Genomic DNA, 20717 nt, shown 5'->3' on the forward strand with positions numbered 1-20717 from the left:
AGACTTTGACGTGAGTGCAAAAATGGAGGCTCTAGACCCTTCCAGAGCTGAGATATCGAAATTCAAAATTTCGACCCGAAAAAAAAACGACAGTGTTACCCCTTTCGTTTTTTTTCCATTTTTGGGCGAAAAATTAAGTTTCTCCAATCTTCTCAAAACTCTGGATTCTTATAGAGGGCTGTGATACTTTGACGTGAGTGCAAAAATGGAGGCTCTAGACCCTTCCAGAGCTGAGATATCGAAATTCAAAATTTCGACCCGAAAAAAAAACGACAGTGTTACCCCTTTCGTTTTTTTCCATTTTTGGGCGAAAAATTAAGTTTCTCCAATCTTCTCAAAACTCTGGATTCTGATAGAGGGCTGTGAGACTTTGACGTGAGTGCAAAAATGGAGGCTCTAGACCCTTCCAGAGCTGAGATATCGAAATTCAAAATTTCGACCCGAAAAAAAAAACGACAGTGTTACCCCTTTCGTTTTTTTCCATTTTTGGGCGAAAAATTAAGTTTCTCCAATCTTCTCAAAACTCTGGATTCTGATAGAGGGCTGTGAGACTTTGACGTGAGTGCAAAAATGGAGGCTCTAGACCCTTCCAGAGTTGAGATATCGAAATTCAAAATTTCGACCTGAAAAAAAAAACGACAGTGTTACCCCTTTCGTTTTTTTCCATTTTTTGGTGAAAAATTAAGTTTCTCCAATCTTCTCAAAACTCTGGATTCTGATAGAGGGCTGTGAGACTTTGACGTGAGTGCAAAAATGGAGGCTCTAGACCCTTCCAGAGCTGAGATATCGAAATTCAAAATTTCGACCCGAAAAAAAAACGACAGTGTTACCCCTTTCGTTTTTTTCCATTTTTGGGCGAAAAATTAAGTTTCTCCAATCTTCTCAAAACTCTGGATTCTGATAGAGGGTCACGAAACTTTGACCTGAGTGCAAAAATGGAGGCTCTAGACCCTTCCAGAGTTGAGATATCGAAATTCAAAATTTCGACCTGAAAAAAAAAAACGACAGTGTTACCCCTTTCGTTTTTTTCCGTTTTTGGGCGAAAAATTAAGTTTCTCCAATCTTCTCAAAACTCTGGATTCTGATAGAGGGCTGTGAGACTTTGACGTGAGTGCAAAAATGGAGGCTCTAGACCCTTCCAGAGTTGAGATATCGAAATTCAAAATTTCGACCCGAAAAAAAAAACGACAGTGTTACCCCTTTCGTTTTTTTCCGTTTTTGGGCGAAAAATTAAGTTTCTCCAATCTTCTCAAAACTCTGGATTCTGATAGAGGGCTGTGAGACTTTGACGTGAGTGCAAAAATGGAGGCTCTAGACCCTTCCAGAGCTGAGATATCGAAATTCAAAGTTTCGACCCGAAAAAAAAACGACAGTGTTACCCCTTTCGTTTTTTTCCATTTTTGGGCGAAAAATTAAGTTTCTCCAATCTTCTCAAAACTCTGGATTCTGATAGAGGGCTGTGAGACTTTGACGTGAGTGCAAAAATGGAGGCTCTAGACCCTTCCAGAGTTGAGATATCGAAATTCAAAATTTCGACCCGAAAAAAAAACGACAGTGTTACCCCTTTCGTTTTTTTCCATTTTTGGGCGAAAAATTAAGTTTCTCCAATCTTCTCAAAACTCTGGATTCTGATAGAGGGCTGTGAGACTTTGACGTGAGTGCAAAAATGGAGGCTCTAGACCCTTCCAGAGTTGAGATATCGAAATTCAAAATTTCGACCCGAAAAAAAAACGACAGTGTTACCCCTTTCGTTTTTTTCCATTTTTGGGCGAAAAATTAAGTTTCTCCAATCTTCTCAAAACTCTGGATTCTGATAGAGGGCTGCGAGACTTTGACGTGAGTGCAAAAATGGAGGCTCTAGACCCTTCCAGAGCTGAGATATCGAAATTCAAAATTTCGACCCGAAAAAAAAAACGACAGTGTTACCCCTTTCGTTTTTTTTCCATTTTTGGGCGAAAAATTAAGTTTCTCCAATCTTCTCAAAACTCTGGATTCTTATAGAGGGCTGTGATACTTTGACGTGAGTGCAAAAATGGAGGCTCTAGACCCTTCCAGAGCTGAGATATCGAAATTCAAAATTTCGACCCGAAAAAAAAACGACAGTGTTACCCCTTTCGTTTTTTTCCATTTTTGGGCGAAAAATTAAGTTTCTCCAATCTTCTCAAAACTCTAGATTCTGATAGAGGGCTGTGAGACTTTGACGTGAGTGCAAAAATGGAGGCTCTAGACCCTTCCAGAGTTGAGATATCGAAATTCAAAATTTCGACCCGAAAAAAAAAACGACAGTGTTACCCCTTTCGTTTTTTTCCATTTTTGGGCGAAAAATTAAGTTTCTCCAATCTTCTCAAAACTCTGGATTCTGATAGAGGGCTGTGAGACTTTGACGTGAGTGCAAAAATGGAGGCTCTAGACCCTTCCAGAGCTGAGATATCGAAATTCAAAATTTCGACCCGAAAAAAAAACGACAGTGTTACCCCTTTCGTTTTTTTCCATTTTTGGGCGAAAAATTAAGTTTCTCCAATCTTCTTAAAACTCTGGATTCTAAAAGAGGGTCACGAAACTTTGACCTGAGTGCAAAAATGGAGGCTCTAGACCCTTCCAGAGTTGAGATATCGAAATTCAAAATTTCGACCTGAAAAAAAAAAACGACAGTGTTACCCCTTTCGTTTTTTTCCGTTTTTGGGCGAAAAATTAAGTTTCTCCAATCTTCTCAAAACTCTGGATTCTGGTAGAGGGCTGTGAGACTTTGACGTGAGTGCAAAAATGGAGGCTCTAGACCCTTCCAGAGCTGAGATATCGAAATTCAAAATTTCGACCCGAAAAAAAAAACGACAGTGTTACCCCTTTCGTTTTTTTCCATTTTTGGGCGAAAAATTAAGTTTCTCCAATCTTCTCAAAACTCTGGATTCTGATAGAGGGCTGTGAGACTTTGACGTGAGTGCAAAAATGGAGGCTCTAGACCCTTCCAGAGTTGAGATATCGAAATTCAAAATTTCGACCCGAAAAAAAAACGACAGTGTTACCCCTTTCGTTTTTTTCCATTTTTGGGCGAAAAATTAAGTTTCTCCAATCTTCTCAAAACTCTGGATTCTGATAGAGGGCTGTGAGACTTTGACGTGAGTGCAAAAATGGAGGCTCTAGACCCTTCCAGAGCTGAGATATCGAAATTCAAAATTTCGACCCGAAAAAAAAAACGACAGTGTTACCCCTTTCGTTTTTTTCCATTTTTGGGCGAAAAATTAAGTTTCTCCAATCTTCTCAAAACTCTGGATTCTGATAGAGGGCTGTGAGACTTTGACGTGAGTGCAAAAATGGAGGCTCTAGACCCTTCCAGAGCTGAGATATCGAAATTCAAAATTTCGACCCGAAAAAAAAACGACAGTGTTACCCCTTTCATTTTTTTCCGTTTTTGGGCGAAAAATTAAGTTTCTCCAATCTTCTCAAAACTCTGGATTCTGATAGAGGGCTGTGAGACTTTGACGTGAGTGCAAAAATGGAGGCTCTAGACCCTTCCAGAGCTGAGATATCGAAATTCAAAATTTCGACCCGAAAAAAAAAACGACAGTGTTACTTACCCCTTTCGTTTTTTTCCATTTTTGGGCGAAAAATTAAGTTTCTCCAATCTTCTCAAAACTCTGGATTCTGATAGAGGGCTGTGAGACTTTGACGTGAGTGCAAAAATGGAGGCTCTAGACCCTTCCAGAGTTGAGATATCGAAATTCAAAATTTCGACCCGAAAAAAAAACGACAGTGTTACTTACCCCTTTCGTTTTTTTCCATTTTTGGGCGAAAAATTAAGTTTCTCCAATCTTCTCAAAACTCTGGATTCTGGTAGAGGGCTGTGAGACTTTGACGTGAGTGCAAAAATGGAGGCTCTAGACCCTTCCAGAGTTGAGATATCGAAATTCAAAATTTCGACCCGAAAAAAAAAACGACAGTGTTACCCCTTTCGTTTTTGGGCGAAAAATTAAGTTTCTCCAATCCTCTCAAACCTCTGGATTCTGATAAAGGGCAACGACACTTTGACGTGAGTGCAAAAATGGAGGCTCTAGACCCTTCCAGAGCTGAGATATTGAGATCCCACGTAGCATTTATGCCATTATAAATATCTCAATATATCAGCTCTGGAAGGGTCTAGAGCTAGTGATGGCCAAATGAATCGTTTTGAAGCATCATTGCTTTCTGATACTATTGTGTCAAAAATGGTTCATTACGCGAAGCTTCATTCAGATAGAAATGGCAGCACCATCTCCTGTTGAAGTAAATGTAATGCAACAAAGCTGACAACCATAAAATACAAGTAGGCGTGTGTTAACGCCCGTTTTAAGCTGAGTTTACCGAAGCGATCAAAGCTGAAACAGTGTTAGTGCTGTGAAACTCATGTAGGTTGTACAGATACGGATGAATTTCATGTGTTCACCTTGATAATAAAACAATAAGGATGATGTGTGTGTGTGTGTGTAATTATTTCTTTAGACAAGGACAGAAGATCAGACCAGCTTAAAAAAAGTTGGAAACCATCACAGAAATTCTAATGGTTTCAAACTAAAATAAAAAAACTTTCTCGATGGATCCATCACAACATTAAAATAAACTCACTCCACTCTCAATAACAACACCAATCCAAACACCGAGTAGTACTACTACTAACCCACAGTGTTGCTATGGTTTGGCTTCCCTTTTATAAGAAATACAGCCGCCAGGTATCAAACCCGTCAACACTGGATCGGACTGTCAAAGCAGTCAGGCGGTTCACAACGGAGTGAACCAGTGTGTTTGATTCAGACGTCATTTTCACGTGACTAGTGATGTAATGATACAAGCTCCGAAGCAATGGTTCATTACAAGGACCTTTCAAGTTTGAAGCAAGCTTCGGAACATCTGTGTCAGACGTAACATCACTATCTAGAGCCTCCATTTTTGCACTCAGGTGTAAGTCCAATGGCCCTCTATCAGAATCCAGAGTTTCAAGAAGATTGGAGAAACTTATTTTTTCGCACCAAAAAAAAAAAAAAAAAAAAAAAAAAAAACCGACAGTGGTACCCCTTTCGTTTTTTTTTTTTGTGCGAAAAAATACGTTTCTCCAATCTTCTTGAAACTCTGGATTCTGATACAGGCCCATGAGACTTAGACTTAGTGCCAAAATGGAGGGTCTATACCCTTCCAGAGCTGAGATATTGAGATCCCATGTAGCATTTATGCCATTATAAATCTCATTATCTCAGCTCTGGAAGGGTCTAGAGCCTCCATTTTTGCACTCAGGTCTAAGTCAAATGGCCCTCTATCAAAATCCAGAGTTTCAAGAAGATTGGAGAAACTTATTTTTTTCGCACCAAAAAAACCAAAACGACAGTGGTACCCCTTTCGTTTTTGTTTTTTTTTGTGCGAAAAAATAAAAGTTTCTCCAATCTTCTTGAAACTCTGGATTCTGACAGAGGGCCATTTGACTTAGACCTGAGTGCCAAAATGGAGGCTCTAGACCCTTCCAGAGCTGAAATATTGAGATCCCACGTAGCATTTCTGCCATTACAAATATCTCAATATCTCAGCTCTGGAAAACTCTGGATTCTGGAAAGGTCTAGAGCCTCCATTTTTGCACTCAGGTCTAAGTGCCATGACCCTCTATAAGAATCCAGAGTTTCCAGAAGATTGGAGAAACTTATTTTTCGCACAAAAAAAAAAAAAAACCACAGTGGTACCCCTTTCGTTTTTTTTTTGTGCGAAAAAATAAGTTTCTCCAATCTTCTTGGAACTCTGGATTCTGATAGAGGGCCATGAGACTTAGACCTGAGTGCCAAAATGGAGGCTGTAGACGCTTCCAGAGCTGATATATTGAGATCCCACGTAGCATTTATGCCATTATAAATATTTCATTATCTCAGCTCTGGAAAGGTCTAGAGCCTCCATTTTGGCACTCAAGTCTAAGTCCCATGGCCTCCTCTATCAAAATCCAGAGTTTCAAGAAGATTGGAGAAACGTATTTTTTTCGCACCAAAAAAAAAAAAAAAAACGACAGTGGTACCCCTTTCGTTTTTTTTTTTTTTTGTGCGAAAAAATGAAAGTTTCTCCAATCTTCTTGAAACTCTGGATTTTGATAGAGGGCTGTGAGACTTTGACATGAGTGCAAAAGTGGAGACTCTAGACCCTTCCAGAGCTGAGATAATGAGATATTTGTAATGGCATAAATGCTACGTGGGATCTCAATATATCAGCTCTGGAAGGGTCTAGAGCCTCCATTTTTGCACTCAGGTCTAAGTCTCATGGCCCTCTATCAGAATCCAGAGTTCCAAGAAGATTGGAGAAACTTATTTTTTCACACCAAAAAACAAAACAAAAAAACGACAGTGGTACCCCTTTCGTTTTTTTTTTTTTTTGTGCGAAAAAATACGTTTCTCCAATTTTCTTCAAACTCTGGATTCTGATAGAGGGCCATGGGACTTAGACCTGAGTGTCAAAATGGAGGCTCTAGACACTTCCAGACCTGAGATATTGAAATATTTAAAATGGCACAAACTACGCTAATAACACTTTTACTAGGCTAATTCCAAACATAAGGTCAGAACACTCGTGTCCCATACACCGCACGACCCAGAGTGTTTCTTCCCTCAAGCGGAGCATTAACTTAATACGATAAACATGAAGCTGCAACGCTGACTTTCCCGCAAACGGGCAATGGATCTACCATGAAACACTTAGGCAAGCGCCTATTGCCTTACACATCTCTCTCCATGACGGTGAGAGACACATTTTACATTTAACAGTAAATGAACCAAGAACATCTGATCTAACTTGAACATTAACACACATAACTTTACTATCACAAAAACTTAAAAGTTCTTACTGCAATAACACATAAATCAACTCTGAATAAAAAATTACCCATAATGCACCCCTGGATACTATAGAAACAGTTGAAGAGATAGTATATGGAAAAATACTATTATAAGTCAATGAGGCCCATCAACTGTTTGGCTACTGACATTCTTTAAAATATTTTATTTGTGTTGAACAAAAGAAAGACATTTAAACAGATTTGGAACTGCGTAAATGACTGAATTTTCATAATTTGGGTGAACTGTTCCTTTAGCCACTAGGTGGCGAGTCGACCGTGTCCATTAACAACAACAAAAAAACATGGCTGCGTCCATTGCGCGGTCATGCCGCATCGTGTCTACAGTTAAATCATATATCCTATTAACAAAATCATCGTATTCAAGGGCTTTACTCCACCGTTCTTCGTCTACAAAAAGCGGCCTCCTCTTCTCCCTGCATAACCGAGGCCTCCTGAAGGAGTCGTTCCCCGAGTATGCAGCTCAATCCGAGCTCCCGGATCTGCTCCAGTCTGGTCCTCAGACCGTGTACTGTGGTTTCGACCCGACCGCGGACAGCCTGCACGCCGGGAACCTGCTCGCTATCATCGCCCTGATGCACTTCCGAGCCGCGGGGCATGAGGTTATCGCGGTGCTCGGTGGAGCCACGGCGCAGATCGGGGACCCGAGCGGGAGGTCTGCCGAGAGAGAGCGCCTCTCCCCGGCCACGGTGGAGCAGAACGCCCGCGGGATCATGGAGAGCCTCCACCGGATCTTCACCCACCACGAGCTGCACTTCTCCCCGGACCCGAGTAGACTAGGCCGGCTGACGGTGCTCAATAACCGCAGCTGGTACAAGGACTGGCAGGTAGAGATGCTTTTTTTTTTTTATTGCTTAATCAAAAGTCAGTGCAAAAGGAAATAATACTGATCAATGGACATGTGGGGCAAACAGAGAAATGTAAAATAAATAATAATAATAATTAAAAAATACAATTTACATAAACCTTAATACAGGATGTATTCAAAGCTTGTGCAAAGTGATGACTTTGTGAATATGGTATTTACCCATCATACAAAAAAAAAAAAAAAAAAGAAAAGTTTAATATATCATCTAGCTCTTTATTTTTTAGAAACATCCTTACTGACGAAGCTGAACCCAAAGTTGTTTATTAATGGATATTTAAAAACTAAAAGCACATCATATATTCTGCCATATAAACCAAAAAATAATTAGAACATTATTTACTTTACATTATTATAATTAGTATTTTCCCTCTTTTCTTTTTGTTGATGAAAATAAATATTTTTTATTTTGTTATTATAAAACCATTTGCTGATGCTTTGAATCCTTTCCCGACACACTCAGAGAAGAGCTTGGTTTCTGCATCCTCCTGGCAGGTGCTGGACTTTTTCTCGGAGGTCGGCCGGTGTTTTCGGATGGGCTCGATGCTCAGCAGACACAGCGTGCAGTCTCGCCTGAAGAGCGCCGAGGGCATGAGCTTCAGCGAGTTCTCCTACCAGCTCTTCCAGGCCTTCGACTTCTACCGTCTGCATCAGATCCACGGCTGCAGGATCCAGATCGGAGGAACCGACCAGCTCGGGAACATCATGAGCGGACATGAGCTTATACACAGGTACACGAGCTCACACACAAGTACAGTGATTATATATATATAAAATGTATGTGTGTGTGTGTTAAAAATAAGACTTCTAGTATTGGTAATATTTTCTTGATGGTAGCTATCATTTGCTTAATTTTAATACAAATAAGTAAGAGTGGCATAAAATAAAACACGTAGTTGTTAATCTTATTTATACAACCGTCATGATACAGCCGAGCCTCTGATGTGTAAGATGTTTTGTTCTTGTGCAGAAAGACAGGAGAGGAAGTGTTCGGCCTGACGGTTCCTCTCGTCACGACCTCGATGGGAGATAAACTGGGCAAGACGGCCGGCAACGCTGTGTGGCTCAACCCCGATAAAACATCCCCGTTTGAGTTCTACCAGTACTTCCTGCGGCTGCCCGATAGCAGCGTCGAAGCGTGAGTCTGCAAACACAAGCGTCACGTCACTTTCGGGATGATTCAGTATTAAGGAAAAGTACACACAATAATCTTGCGGTTGCACTTTATATTAAGTGAAAATAAATATTAGATACAATGGACTTTGTCTTTACATTGTACCTGTATTTGAAAATACCTGCATGCATTACATCATTAATGTAATTAAAGGGATACTTCACCTCTGGAAAGATGGATGTCTACTGTATATAAAATGGGTCATTTATGTAGATTTATTTTTGAATTTGAAAAGCCAGAAAATGTATTTTTGGCTAATGTGGATGAAAGACAACAACTCCCAGAATGCACTTGCTTCGCTGTCCTAGGAGGCCACGCCTACCATTAAACATCTGCACATAATATTCTATACATGGTAGTTAAACATGAAGAAGAGCCATAATCATGTGACATTTCAGGAAGTGCCTGACAGCAACAAAGCTAACAGAGATCGCTGTAACATGCTTAGAAAGGCAATAAACATGATTGCAATGATATTTGATTTACCTGTGTTCTTTGAGGTCTGCCAGGTATTTTGATAATAATAGCTATATTCATAATGTAATATGTGAATTCAACTTTTCTGTAATATATTTTTGGATGTATTGCGAGTTAATAAATGTAACTGGTGGTGTACACTTGGCACATAATATCTAAATATCAACTAATCGATCGATATAGCCCTGAATCGTATCTTATCGTAGAATTTTTTGAGCTATCGGCAAATATCGTATCGCTGGCTGAGAGAATCGACATCGTATCGTATCGTGATTAACGGTCCGATTTACACCCCTAGTGAGTGGTCCATGAGCGTGTACACTTCTGGTTGTCGCCAGAGGGGGCGTAGTTCTGCAAAAACTCGGAGACTTGTGCAATGCACCTTTAATGTAGGACTGACACTAAAACTTATACACAACACATACTGTCTCGATACATATTGTTGCATTTTTATATTGCACCCGTAAAATAATGTCTATTTAGCTCTTTGAGCGTGACAGAAACGCTTGTTATCCTCCAGGTACCTGAAGCTCTTCACGTTCCTGCCACTGGCTGAGGTGGAGAAGGTGATGGAGCAGCAGAGACATGACCCGGGCAAGCGGACCGCACACAAACGCCTGGCCGCTGAGGTCACCAAGCTCGTCCATGGGAAAGAGGGCTTAGAAAGTGCTAAAAGGCAAGAGCAGACACTCACTTCTGAAGTCAACATATCACTATCAAGCCTATTTACTTTATAGAGGGGATGCGTGTGACGTCACAGTCACAAAAAGTTCATTTATTTCAGTAATTGAACTTAAAAGGTGAAACTAATATATTATATAGACTCATTACATGCAAAGTGAGATATTTCAGGCCTTTATTTGTTATAATTTTGATGATTGTGGATTACAGATATGAAAACCTTTTCACAATACTCTAATTTTGAATTTGGGGTTTTCATAGCTGTAAGCCATAATCATCACAATTATAACAAATAAAGGCCTGAAATATCTCACTTTGCATGTAATGAGTCTATATAATATATTAGTTTCACCTTTTTAAGTTCAATTACTGAAATAAATGAACTTTTGCACCATATTCTAATTTTTCGAGTTTCACCTATATGTATAAATGTACTCACACACACACAGGTGCACCAATGCTCTGTACCACAGCAGTCTTCAGGCGCTGGAGCAGATGAGTGACACTGAACTCCAGGAGCTTTTCCGAGAGGCTCCGTTCCATGAGCTGTTCCTGGACCCCGGGACGACGGTGCTAGACGCCTGCAGACGTGCACAGGCCATTCCCGAGGGGCCGCGAGGGTGAGACACGCCAGAGTCTTGCTAATGATGTTTTGCAATGTTCAGATTAAAAGTAACACATTTTTGTGTCATTTAATTGACTAGTTTATTCTCTTGACTAGGTATCAGATGATCCAGGATGGTGGAGTTTGGATCAACCACCAGAGGGCAGCAAACCCTGAGCAAGTTCTGGTTCTGGGTCAGCACATTCTCTCTAGTGGACTCAGCCTGATCCGAGTGGGCAAGAGAAACTTCTACATCCTAAAGTGGCTTAGTATGTGAATCTCCAACTCGGATATACACCGTTTTGCATTCAAAATCAACAACTGTGGACCCTGTATGGAACGAACACGATCCTGCAATCCCGGCGCTCGCCAGCAGTGGTCGCTAGAGGATCTGTTTAAACTCATCAAAGACTTGGAAATTATACATTGAATTGAATTGTGCTGTTGAGAAACCCCATATGAGTGTCTGTGGAATATATCAAAGACATGAGAACAGACTTTTCCTTGTTTGTGCCTGTTTTATTTGGACAAATTACACGTTTTGATGTGTGAATACGCTCTTGATTTTAAATCATACTGGAAAACTGGGTTCTGTTCAACTCTTTAATTAAGTGTGATATTTTAACGTTTTTTTTTTTTTCCAGTTCAGCTTCTGAGGTGAAACTAACATTTTGCCATATGATGTTATATATTAAATAAATTTAAATTATTAGGTTTATTTTTAAAGCACATTTAAAAGCAACATGTAGTACTGAAATGGTGTACAATAAATTCATAAAAATGCAATCAATACAAATTTAAGCAATTAAATCCGTTCACAGCAAGAACAATAACTATATTAGTTTACGCACCAACGCACGATAACGTTTTGTTTATCGCTCTTTTTATTTATTGCCTTTTAATCGTATCACATATTTTAGTAACTATAAATTAGGTATCATTTTAAAGCTTTCGAACTCAAAATTCATCCAATGAATATACTAGCGGGCGCCTCTAGTGGTCAGGTTTCATATAACAATTTATTTTAGTTAATTTATTCTCAAACCTTTTCTAATCTTGACAAAAAGCATATCGTCGGAAAGGTCTGAGTGTCAAGGTTCTATATTTGGTGACACTTTTGTGATTGAAATGATATTTGGACAGAAATTGATTTTGAAAGTATAAAAAAATCTATATTTTTGGTACAGAGCCTAAACAAAATCGCATAAGCAATTCACTTTTTTGTGATATCAAATTCAAATTTGGAACACAACTTACTTAGATGTATGACTTTGATTTTATAATGATTTTACGGTAAAAATTATTTTGTAAAATACATATTTTATAAAATAAAAAATGTTTAGTACACTGCATTTGATTTACATTTTAAACTTTTTCAAACTTTCATTTTTGAAGTGCTTTCACTTTACAATAATCTGCTGAGTGTATATCCTAACAAAATCTAGCTTGCTATTGCTAGCCTGCAAAAATTGCCTATCCTACCTTTAAGATGATATGTTATTAAAGAAATACTCTGGTAGCTGATCGGTGGAACAAATCAACATTTTTATTGAGCTTTCTTAAATTTGGTGTGTTGACAAAAAATGAGATGGTCATCGTCAGGCGTATGTAAAGTTGTCAGATTAGAAACGGTAGCCAAAGACTAGTTAAAAACTATTTGTGACCTGCCTCGTGTCTCGAGTGCGAGTCTCAGTTCTTGTCAGGATGATTGTGAGGTCTAATCTACTATTGTTCCTGGAAATGTTTTGCCAATTGCAGCTTCTCACTACTTGGAACAACTTATTGTGAATCTCTTGTTGTACTTCCCCATTTTTTTAGTGTCTCATCACCTTCAGATACCAGAGACTAACACATTAGAGTTAATGAAATCAAACATATATTAGTTTCTATGAATAAATTGTTGAGTCACATTAGAAGTGTTAGACTTATGAAGTTTAAAAAAGAATTTCTTAAACCCATATTAATACCTTTTAGATTTAATATATCCAATTTTTATTTGAACATTGGGTTTTACCTCAAAGGATTTCAAGGAAAATATTGAGAAAACCACAATCGGCAGTGACTCCATTTCACTGATAATCAATCTCAGATTTTTTTTTTAACTAGTTTTACAGTACAGTTTAGGCAAGAAACTAGATTTAAATTCAGCCTTTAACATCTTTAAATAATCGTTTGATTCATTTAAGAAGGAAACATTTTCGTAAGTTTCCTGATAATCCTGTTATAACTTATATTTTCGGTTTCACTGTGAATTAAGTATTTGCACAAGATTCCATTGTTCTTTTTTTAACTGTTACAGAACTTGACATTCAACGTCATAAGCCGGTCGATAGTGATTCGCAAATGAATCGCTTGTTTTGAACTGGACCTTTTAAATGATTCAATGTGCGCAGCATTTGTGAATCACTCGGCTGTAGGCAAACTTAATTTAGAAGTAAGTAAAGTTTTTTGTTGAACTAGTTAACACATTCATTAACTATTAAAAACAGCAGAAAGTTATTCGAAAACTCAGCGATATTAGGAGCACTGAAAAATGCCGCGCGTCGAATTCCGCGGATCCTTTAGTGAGTCGGTTCAAAAACGAAGCATTCGAACGAACCGACTCCTTCATTAAAGCGATTCGGAGGCTCGTCTAGGGCGGCTAGGGTGTTTGTTGATCTTCTTTCTCTCGGACTGTGAGTGGGGGATGTGCGTTGAGAGAAGGCGGATCTCTGAGGCACCAATCCACGGCGTTCCTTTGGTGGTTTAAAGAGCTCTTTGTGTCAATCACGCATTTTTTTCGTTCTCTATCCCCCTTCATCGCCATATTGGGCGCAGAAAAGCCTCGCCTTGTTATTTCTCTTCCCCTCTTTTACTACGACGCGCAGTTGACAGGAGTGGCCATCGAGAACGCCTGCTTTTGTTTTGATGATCGTCGCTTGTCCGTGTTTCTCGCTCATGCGGCGCAACCGGGGCGAGTTTAGCCTTAACGCCCGTCGCTTTGGATCGCGTTGACGCTTTATAACAGCTGTTGGCTTTGCGTTTTCGCCTCGAAATGTCCAACGTTCGCTTGTCTAACGGCAGCCCGACGCTGGAGCGAATGGAGGCGCGAGTGTCCGATCAACCCAAACCATCGGCGTGTCGGAACCTGTTCGGTCCGGTGGACCATGAAGAGTTAAAGAAGGATTTCCAGCGGCATTTGAAGGCGATGGAGGACGCGTCGACGGACGCGTGGAACTTCGACTTCTCCACGCACACGCCGCGCGCCGACGGCAGATTCCAGTGGGAAGCGTTGGATATTCGCTCGGTTCCCGGTTTCTACAGCAGATCCGAGCGAGGGAAGGGCTCCAATCTTCATATGTGCGCCTCTGGGAATAATAACGACAATAATGTGGATGTTAACGGGAATCACGAGTGTCGGGTAACGGAGGAGACGCCCGAGACACCCCGAGAGCCGCGGAAAAGACCCTCGTGTCTCGGTATGCGCGCTCACGCTCTCTCTCACATCATATTTATCAATCTGAATTCTTCACTATGTATAATCACGATAATTAAGGATTTTCAAAATATTGCGCTACTCCAAATATAGAGTAGCGCATCTGAATTTTCACTTTGCATCTATCTATCTATCTATCTATCTATCTATCTATCTATCTATCTATCTATCTATCTATCTATCTATCTATCTATCTGTCTTCAAGCCTTTCACACATTCATGTAATTGCATTTTAACTTATTTTTGAGAAGCCCAACGTTTGACGTAATGCCCATTTAAAATAAACGCAAACATTTGCATGCAACTTTACAAGACACATTATGATACACAACAACATTAGTATGCATTTGAGCTTTTACATGCACAGATAAAACGTTTAAATGTAGTTGCATTTGGTGCGAAATGCTCTTAACTTAAAATGAGTGATTCAGATTGGTAGATACAATACATGTTTTAACACTGTGTTTTTTAACCGATGTGAGATGACAAATGCATGTTTTGACTCATCAGACTCCTCGTGTCAAAGCAAACACTCTCACATCTGTGTGGACGAAGTGACCCGAACGCCCAGAAAACCCAAAAAGCCCAGAAAACACCCCAACCCGACGACACCCACATAAAAACAAGGTGAGCACGACTCCTTTTGCATCTTCTTATCATTTTAATCATTTTACACAGAAGAGCGCTTAGAAACAAAAAAATAGTATGTTAAAAAAACGTGATAGGATTAGAACCCAGTTTTCAATTGTTATGACGTACAATGTTCGCGTTTTATTCAAAGCATCATGGAAGTGCATGAAAGGGTTAATATGGTGCATTTACTACGAGAGCTCGAGTTTCCTTCAGAGCGAAAAACATTTTACACGTCAGCAGTGTGTTCACTCATCTCATGAGTGTGTGTTCTCACCTGAGCGACGTTTATTATTATTATATGCATGCATGCAACTCTTAAGAATTGCATGTAAACATGATTAATGTAAATGCAATGTGAAAGTGTGAGCTAGTTAAAGTGTGTTAAAGTGCAGGTTTCAGGTCTAGGTGGAAAATCTGAAAAAAATCAGTCCAGAAATCTGATGTAACCTTATGATGATGTTACTCAGTTGGTCATGTGAGGAAACGTCCAGCCAAATCGATATGTCACTGGGCCGCTAGTCAATGAGTAAATAACAGTCGGTCGCGGCACATTTGTAAAGTCATAACATTAGCAATGAAGAGTGTTTTGCTTTGGTGGGACTCGAAACGTTTCATGATCTCATTTTCCAGTGTGTTTTTTTTTCCTCCCCAAGTTTCATTCAGATTTCTGCGGGTTACAGTCTGGTTTGTGGTGCAGTCAATATCGCATAAGCACGTTAAAGTATTTATAGTTCGGAAAATAAATTAAGTGAATGACCCCCCCCCCCCCAAGACCCAAAATCGTAAAGTTGCGTAATCTTTATTAAAAACGCATTTTATACGTCTGATGTAAGATGTTTTCTTTTGATTTAACGCATGCATGAAGATGTTTCTGAACAATAACGTGTGTTCTCTGATGTTTCCTGACAGATGTCGTCCGCCGTTTGATGACCTCAGTGCTTGCTTGGTGAACGAAAGATTTTTTTGGGGAAAACATATCAACTCTAAGAGTGTTCAAGCACTGAAACAGAAACACTAAAGTTCTGGCACTCAAGAAAAAAAAAAGCAACTGCGTCTGAACGCGGTGTATGTAGCAGTGTGCAATTAGGTTTAATTTCCTTTTTTGCTCATTTTTTTTTTCTTACTACCTGTGTATATAAATATATATTTGTTCCTTTTCATATGTAGCACATAATTAGTATTATGTTTGAAAAATCTATTTTTTTTCTTTTTTGGAGGTGTGAGTTTGGTTTGACTTGAAGAGCCGCCATTGCCGTGTGTAGATTATTTCCGAAATGCTGTTTATTATTTGACGTTTTGAAGACGGTGTGCCTGTTTTCATATTGGTGGTGTGTAAAAAAAATAAAATAATCATTTTTCAGATGAGGTACACAAAATACCAGTTCTTATTGAAGGGATCCGGTTGGATCTGAACATCTCAGCCTGTTTTTTTTTGTTTTTTTTAAGGTGATGTAAAAGTTCAAACTCTGAGGTCAAACCTTTGTAGCATCGACCAGTATTACTATCAGGCACTTCCACGGAGGAGAAACATCTCTCACCCTCGTAAATTATTTCTTTTTTTAAGATGTTTCTCGATCATCTATAATTTGAGTGAAATTTTCTACTGATATTTTTTTGACTTTGACTCGATCACCCTTGATTTTGCCTTGTTTTTTCACTGCAGAAATTAAACGAACCGAATGCATCTAAAACACTCTACAAATATAGATTCTGTGGTGAAACCTGATGCATGACTGTATTTATAGAGAAAGTAAATATTAATATTTGAACAATTTACACTGCCTGTGTATTTGTGTACATAACTTTGTAAAAACACTGAGAAAATTAAAACTAACTTATTTATATCAAGCTTTTTTTTCGAAATTAAAAGTCAAGGTTTGAGTCATTATTTTTGTAAATGCCTTTTTTTTTTGGTAGCTTTCTTTCTGTTTTTTTATTTTGTTGTAATATTATTTTAACAAATTGTAAGAGGTTGCAAACTGAGCCTGATTAAAATATTTGATAAGTGCTTTTTTGTTATGTGTGGTTATACAATGTGCTGCAATCAATTAAAAGATAATTAAATTATTTCAACCCACATCTGTCTTATTTGAACATTATATAATAATCCGTCAAAGTGCAACCTGTGGGGTGAATTAAATACTACAGAAATAGTTTTTATTTCTACCTGAATAGGAATTCTATATTAGTGCTCAAGGTTTGTAGAAATTAAAGAGTTAATATTAAACTTTCTGATACGGGTGTTTCCAGTAATAATTAATAATGTTGCATAATTCGTTGCTTTTATTGCTAGGTTTAGTAACCACATTACTTTAATAAGATACACGGTAAAAAGTGATCCGTTGACAACTTAAAAAAATACATTTAAGTGAGGAACCCTACTAACTTAAAATTATCAGGTGAATAAACTTCATGTGTAATTAAAAAAAAAAAACGTGAAAATTCCACATAACTTAATTTGGTAACACTTTACAATAAGGTTCATTAGTTAACATTAGTAAATGCCGTATAATAACGTATTCCATTGTTCTTTTTTTAACTGTTACATAACTTGACATTCAACATCATAAGCCGGTCGATAGTGATTCGCAAATAAATTGCTTGTTTTGAACTGGACCTTTTAAATGATTCAGTCGAAATAACGTATTAGTAAATGTTGGAATTAATATTAACTAAGATTAATAAATGCTGAAGAAGTATTGTTCACATATTTTACTAATGTAGTTAACTAATGAACCTTATTGTAAAGTGTTACCCTTAATTTTTTATGTACTTAATAATTGTAAGGCAGTGGGTTTCCTCACTTTTTACAGTCTACACAGATGTTCTTCTAAGTAAAGTGTATTCACTTTAAAAGTATTGTGTAAAATATGCTTGAGACAAAGTATTCAGCTTAAGTAGAAATGACCCAAACTTTAACTGGCCAACACTAGGTTAACACTAGGTGTCCTGATGGTGGAGAGAGGCAGGATTAACCTCTCAGTTATTTGTTTGAATTACAGTATTTTTAGTAATTCAGTAATTACTGTAATTCCATAAATTACTACAGACTATTGAAGCAAACTGCTAATTTTCATTTACCTTAAAGAATTGTTACGTTCTAAAAATTTAAATAAATCATGTGAAAGAACGTCAGTCTTTTCTTTGAAGGAAATATTACTTTGTATCATATGAAGTCACTGAAACTAAAGATGAAAAGGTAGTATTTTCTGTATTGGTGTTTGATGCTGGTGTTTTTACTCTCAGTGTGTTCTGAGTGATAGTGTGTGTTATCTCGGTGAGGGTTTTGAGCGTGTGTTAAGAGTTTTGCAGGTGATGTGATCTGTGTATCTCAAACAAAAATGATAATTTTTTTTTTCCTGTAAAAATGCACTGAATGCTAATGCAATTTTATATTCAAAAACATACTTTTAGCCATTCCAGAGAATACAATCCTTTAGATATGCAAGAAGAAATAAAAATGATTTGACGTCCACGCCCTGCGTGACCTTTCTTGACTAGGTTTGGCAAGCAGGCATTCGTGTCATTTACCCGTCTGAATGAAACACACACACATGCCAACGGTTAGTCACAGCGCTGACTCAAACACAAACTGACAGTGGGAGTGGCGAGAGGCACAGGTGCTCCTCACTGCTAGACTATTTCTGTTTTACTTCATTAACTCTCTAACGTCTCGTTTTCAAAATCATCTAATCACAATTATGCTTTTTGTTTGCTGTTCCACACAAATCAACAACATGCAGCTATGCAAATGTCAAATTTAATTTGCATGACAGAAACATTGTAAGTGTGGGTACGTCACTCTTCACTCGACTCTCTCATCCACGACATTGTTCTGACACTCGCCAAAAGAGGCGAGAAAAAAGCCACGTGATATTTTAATGACTGGTTCGAGTGTGCCAAGCATAGCACAACGTGTGTTTATTCATGTGGCATCAGTTGATCTGCCCGAGAGCGTCTTTACCGCCGAGATCGAGCAACAAACACCGGCGTTTTGGACAGACAGAGGGAATTTCGTGGAGTTTCCAATCCAAGTGCGGATGTTACGACTTGACCTTTATGAAATGCAATTAGAAACTGACAGGTTCAGCGCTCCGTGCCCAGTCGGGTCGAATCGAGGCAAAACAGCGGGCCTGTGCCATTCGCCTCCTTTAAAAATATTGCAAAAGTATTTTAAGATTCTTCTTAAAGATTAATCTCAATATGAACTCAATCCTTCCAGAAATGCTATTCATGAGGTCAATACTAAAATACAGTATAGTTGCTGACTATTTCCGGATGAAATTCGCAAAGCACAGTCACTTATTTGAAATATTTGCTCGGTTGGCTTATTCGTGATTGAACAAAAGTAAATAAACATTTGCTAGACGTAAACTCAAGATATCAAGAAAGAAAGTCTCTAGAATTGTGATTTCTGATTTATTTATGTATTGCAAGGTGGGACATGGTGAAGGAAAAAAATATGAGATGGGTGGAAAAATTATGTCAACGCAAAGTTGTGCGAGGGAACATTTTTGTGAGGAAAGTTTAAGAGAGGGAACGCAAAAGTTTTTGTGAGGACACGCAAAGTTTCTTGAGGGAACACAAAAGTTCAAGCAAATGCAAATATTCTTGGGAGAACGCAAAAGTTTCATGAAGGAAACGCAACATTTCTCGTGAGAACGGTAAAGATTTGTGAGTGAACGCAAAAGTTTCGTGAGAAACGCAGAAGTATTGTGAGGAAACGCAAAATTTTTGTGAGGACACGCAAAGTTTCTCAACGCAACGCAAAAGTTTTATGAGGGAAACAAAGTTTATTGTGAGAATGTTATAGATTTGTGAGAAAACGCAGAATTTTTCAGGGAACGCAAAAGTTTCTTGAGGGAACGCAAAAGTTTTGCGAGAAAAAGCAAAAGTTTCTAGAGGGAACGCAAAAGTTTCGAGAGGGAACGCAAAAGTTTCGAGAGGGAACGCAAAAGTTTTGCGAGAAAACAAAAGTTTCTTGAGGGAACGCAAAAGTTTCGAGAGGGAACGCAAAAGTTTCGAGAGGGAACGCAAAAGTTTCTTGAGGGAACGCAAAAGTTTCTTGAGGGAACGCAAAAGTTTCGAGAGGGAACGCAAAAGTTTCTTGAGGGAACGCAAAAGTTTCGAGAGGGAACGCAAAAGTTTCGAGAGGGAACGCAAAAGTTTCTTGAGGGAACGCAAAAGTTTCTTGAGGGAACGCAAAAGTTTCGAGAGGGAACGCAAAAGTTTCTTGAGGGAACGCAAAAGTTTCGAGAGGGAACGCAAAAGTTTCTTGAGGGAACGCAAAAGTTTCTTGAGGGAACGCAAAAGTTTCGAGAGGGAACGCAAAAGTTTCTTGAGGGAACGCAAAAGTTTCTTGAGGGAACGCAAAAGTTTCTTGAGGGAACGCAAAAGTTTCGAGAGGGAACGCAAAAGTTTCTTGAGGGAACGCAAAAGTTTCTTGAGGGAACGCAAAAGTTTCGTGAGAAACGCAGAAGTATTGTGAGGAAACGCAAAGTTTTTGTGAGGACACGCAAAGTTTCTCAACGCAACGCAAAAGTTTCGAGAGGGAACGCAAAAGTTTCGAGAGGGAACGCAAAAGTTTCGAGAGGGAACGCAAAAGTTTTGCGAGAAAACAAAAGTTTCTTGAGGGAACGCAAAAGTTTCGAGAGGGAACGCAAAAGTTTCTTGAGGGAACGCAAAAGTTTCTTGAGGGAACGCAAAAGTTTCGAGAGGGAACGCAAAAGTTTCGAGAGGGAACGCAAAAGTTTCGAGAGGGAACGCAAAAGTTTTGCGAGAAAACAAAAGTTTCTTGAGGGAACGCAAAAGTTTTGCGAGAAAACAAAAGTTTCTTGAGGGAACGCAAAAGTTTCTTGAGGGAACGCAAAAGTTTCTTGAGGGAACGCAAAAGTTTCGAGAGGGAACGCAAAAGTTTCGAGAGGGAACGCAAAAGTTTTGCGAGAAAACAAAAGTTTC

The 20717-nt window shown here is 38.8% G+C and overlaps 2 protein-coding genes across 2 annotated transcripts; both read left to right on the plus strand.

Moving 5' to 3' along the window:
- The first annotated feature begins 7134 nt into the window (after nt 1-7134).
- yars2 (tyrosyl-tRNA synthetase 2, mitochondrial) lies at nt 7135-11369 on the plus strand. Its single transcript, XM_039648175.2, has 6 exons — nt 7135-7677; nt 8211-8446; nt 8686-8853; nt 9887-10042; nt 10497-10667; nt 10769-11369. The coding sequence occupies exons 1-6, from the start codon at nt 7135-7137 to the stop codon at nt 10926-10928; spliced, it is 1434 nt and encodes a 477-aa protein (XP_039504109.2). The 3' UTR covers nt 10929-11369.
- A 1872-nt stretch (nt 11370-13241) lies between these two features.
- Nucleotides 13242-16832, plus strand: cdkn1bb (cyclin dependent kinase inhibitor 1Bb). Its single transcript, XM_039648112.2, has 3 exons — nt 13242-14109; nt 14637-14753; nt 15669-16832. Exons 1-2 carry the CDS (start codon nt 13686-13688, stop codon nt 14744-14746), a joined length of 534 nt encoding a protein of 177 aa, XP_039504046.2. The 5' UTR covers nt 13242-13685; the 3' UTR covers nt 14747-14753; nt 15669-16832.
- The last annotated feature ends 3885 nt before the right edge of the window (nt 16833-20717 follow it).

The sequence above is a fragment of the Pimephales promelas genome, chromosome 25 (genome assembly GCF_988280905.1).
Source record: "Pimephales promelas chromosome 25, fPimPro1.hap1.1, whole genome shotgun sequence".
Lineage (NCBI taxonomy): Eukaryota > Metazoa > Chordata > Actinopteri > Cypriniformes > Leuciscidae > Pimephales > Pimephales promelas.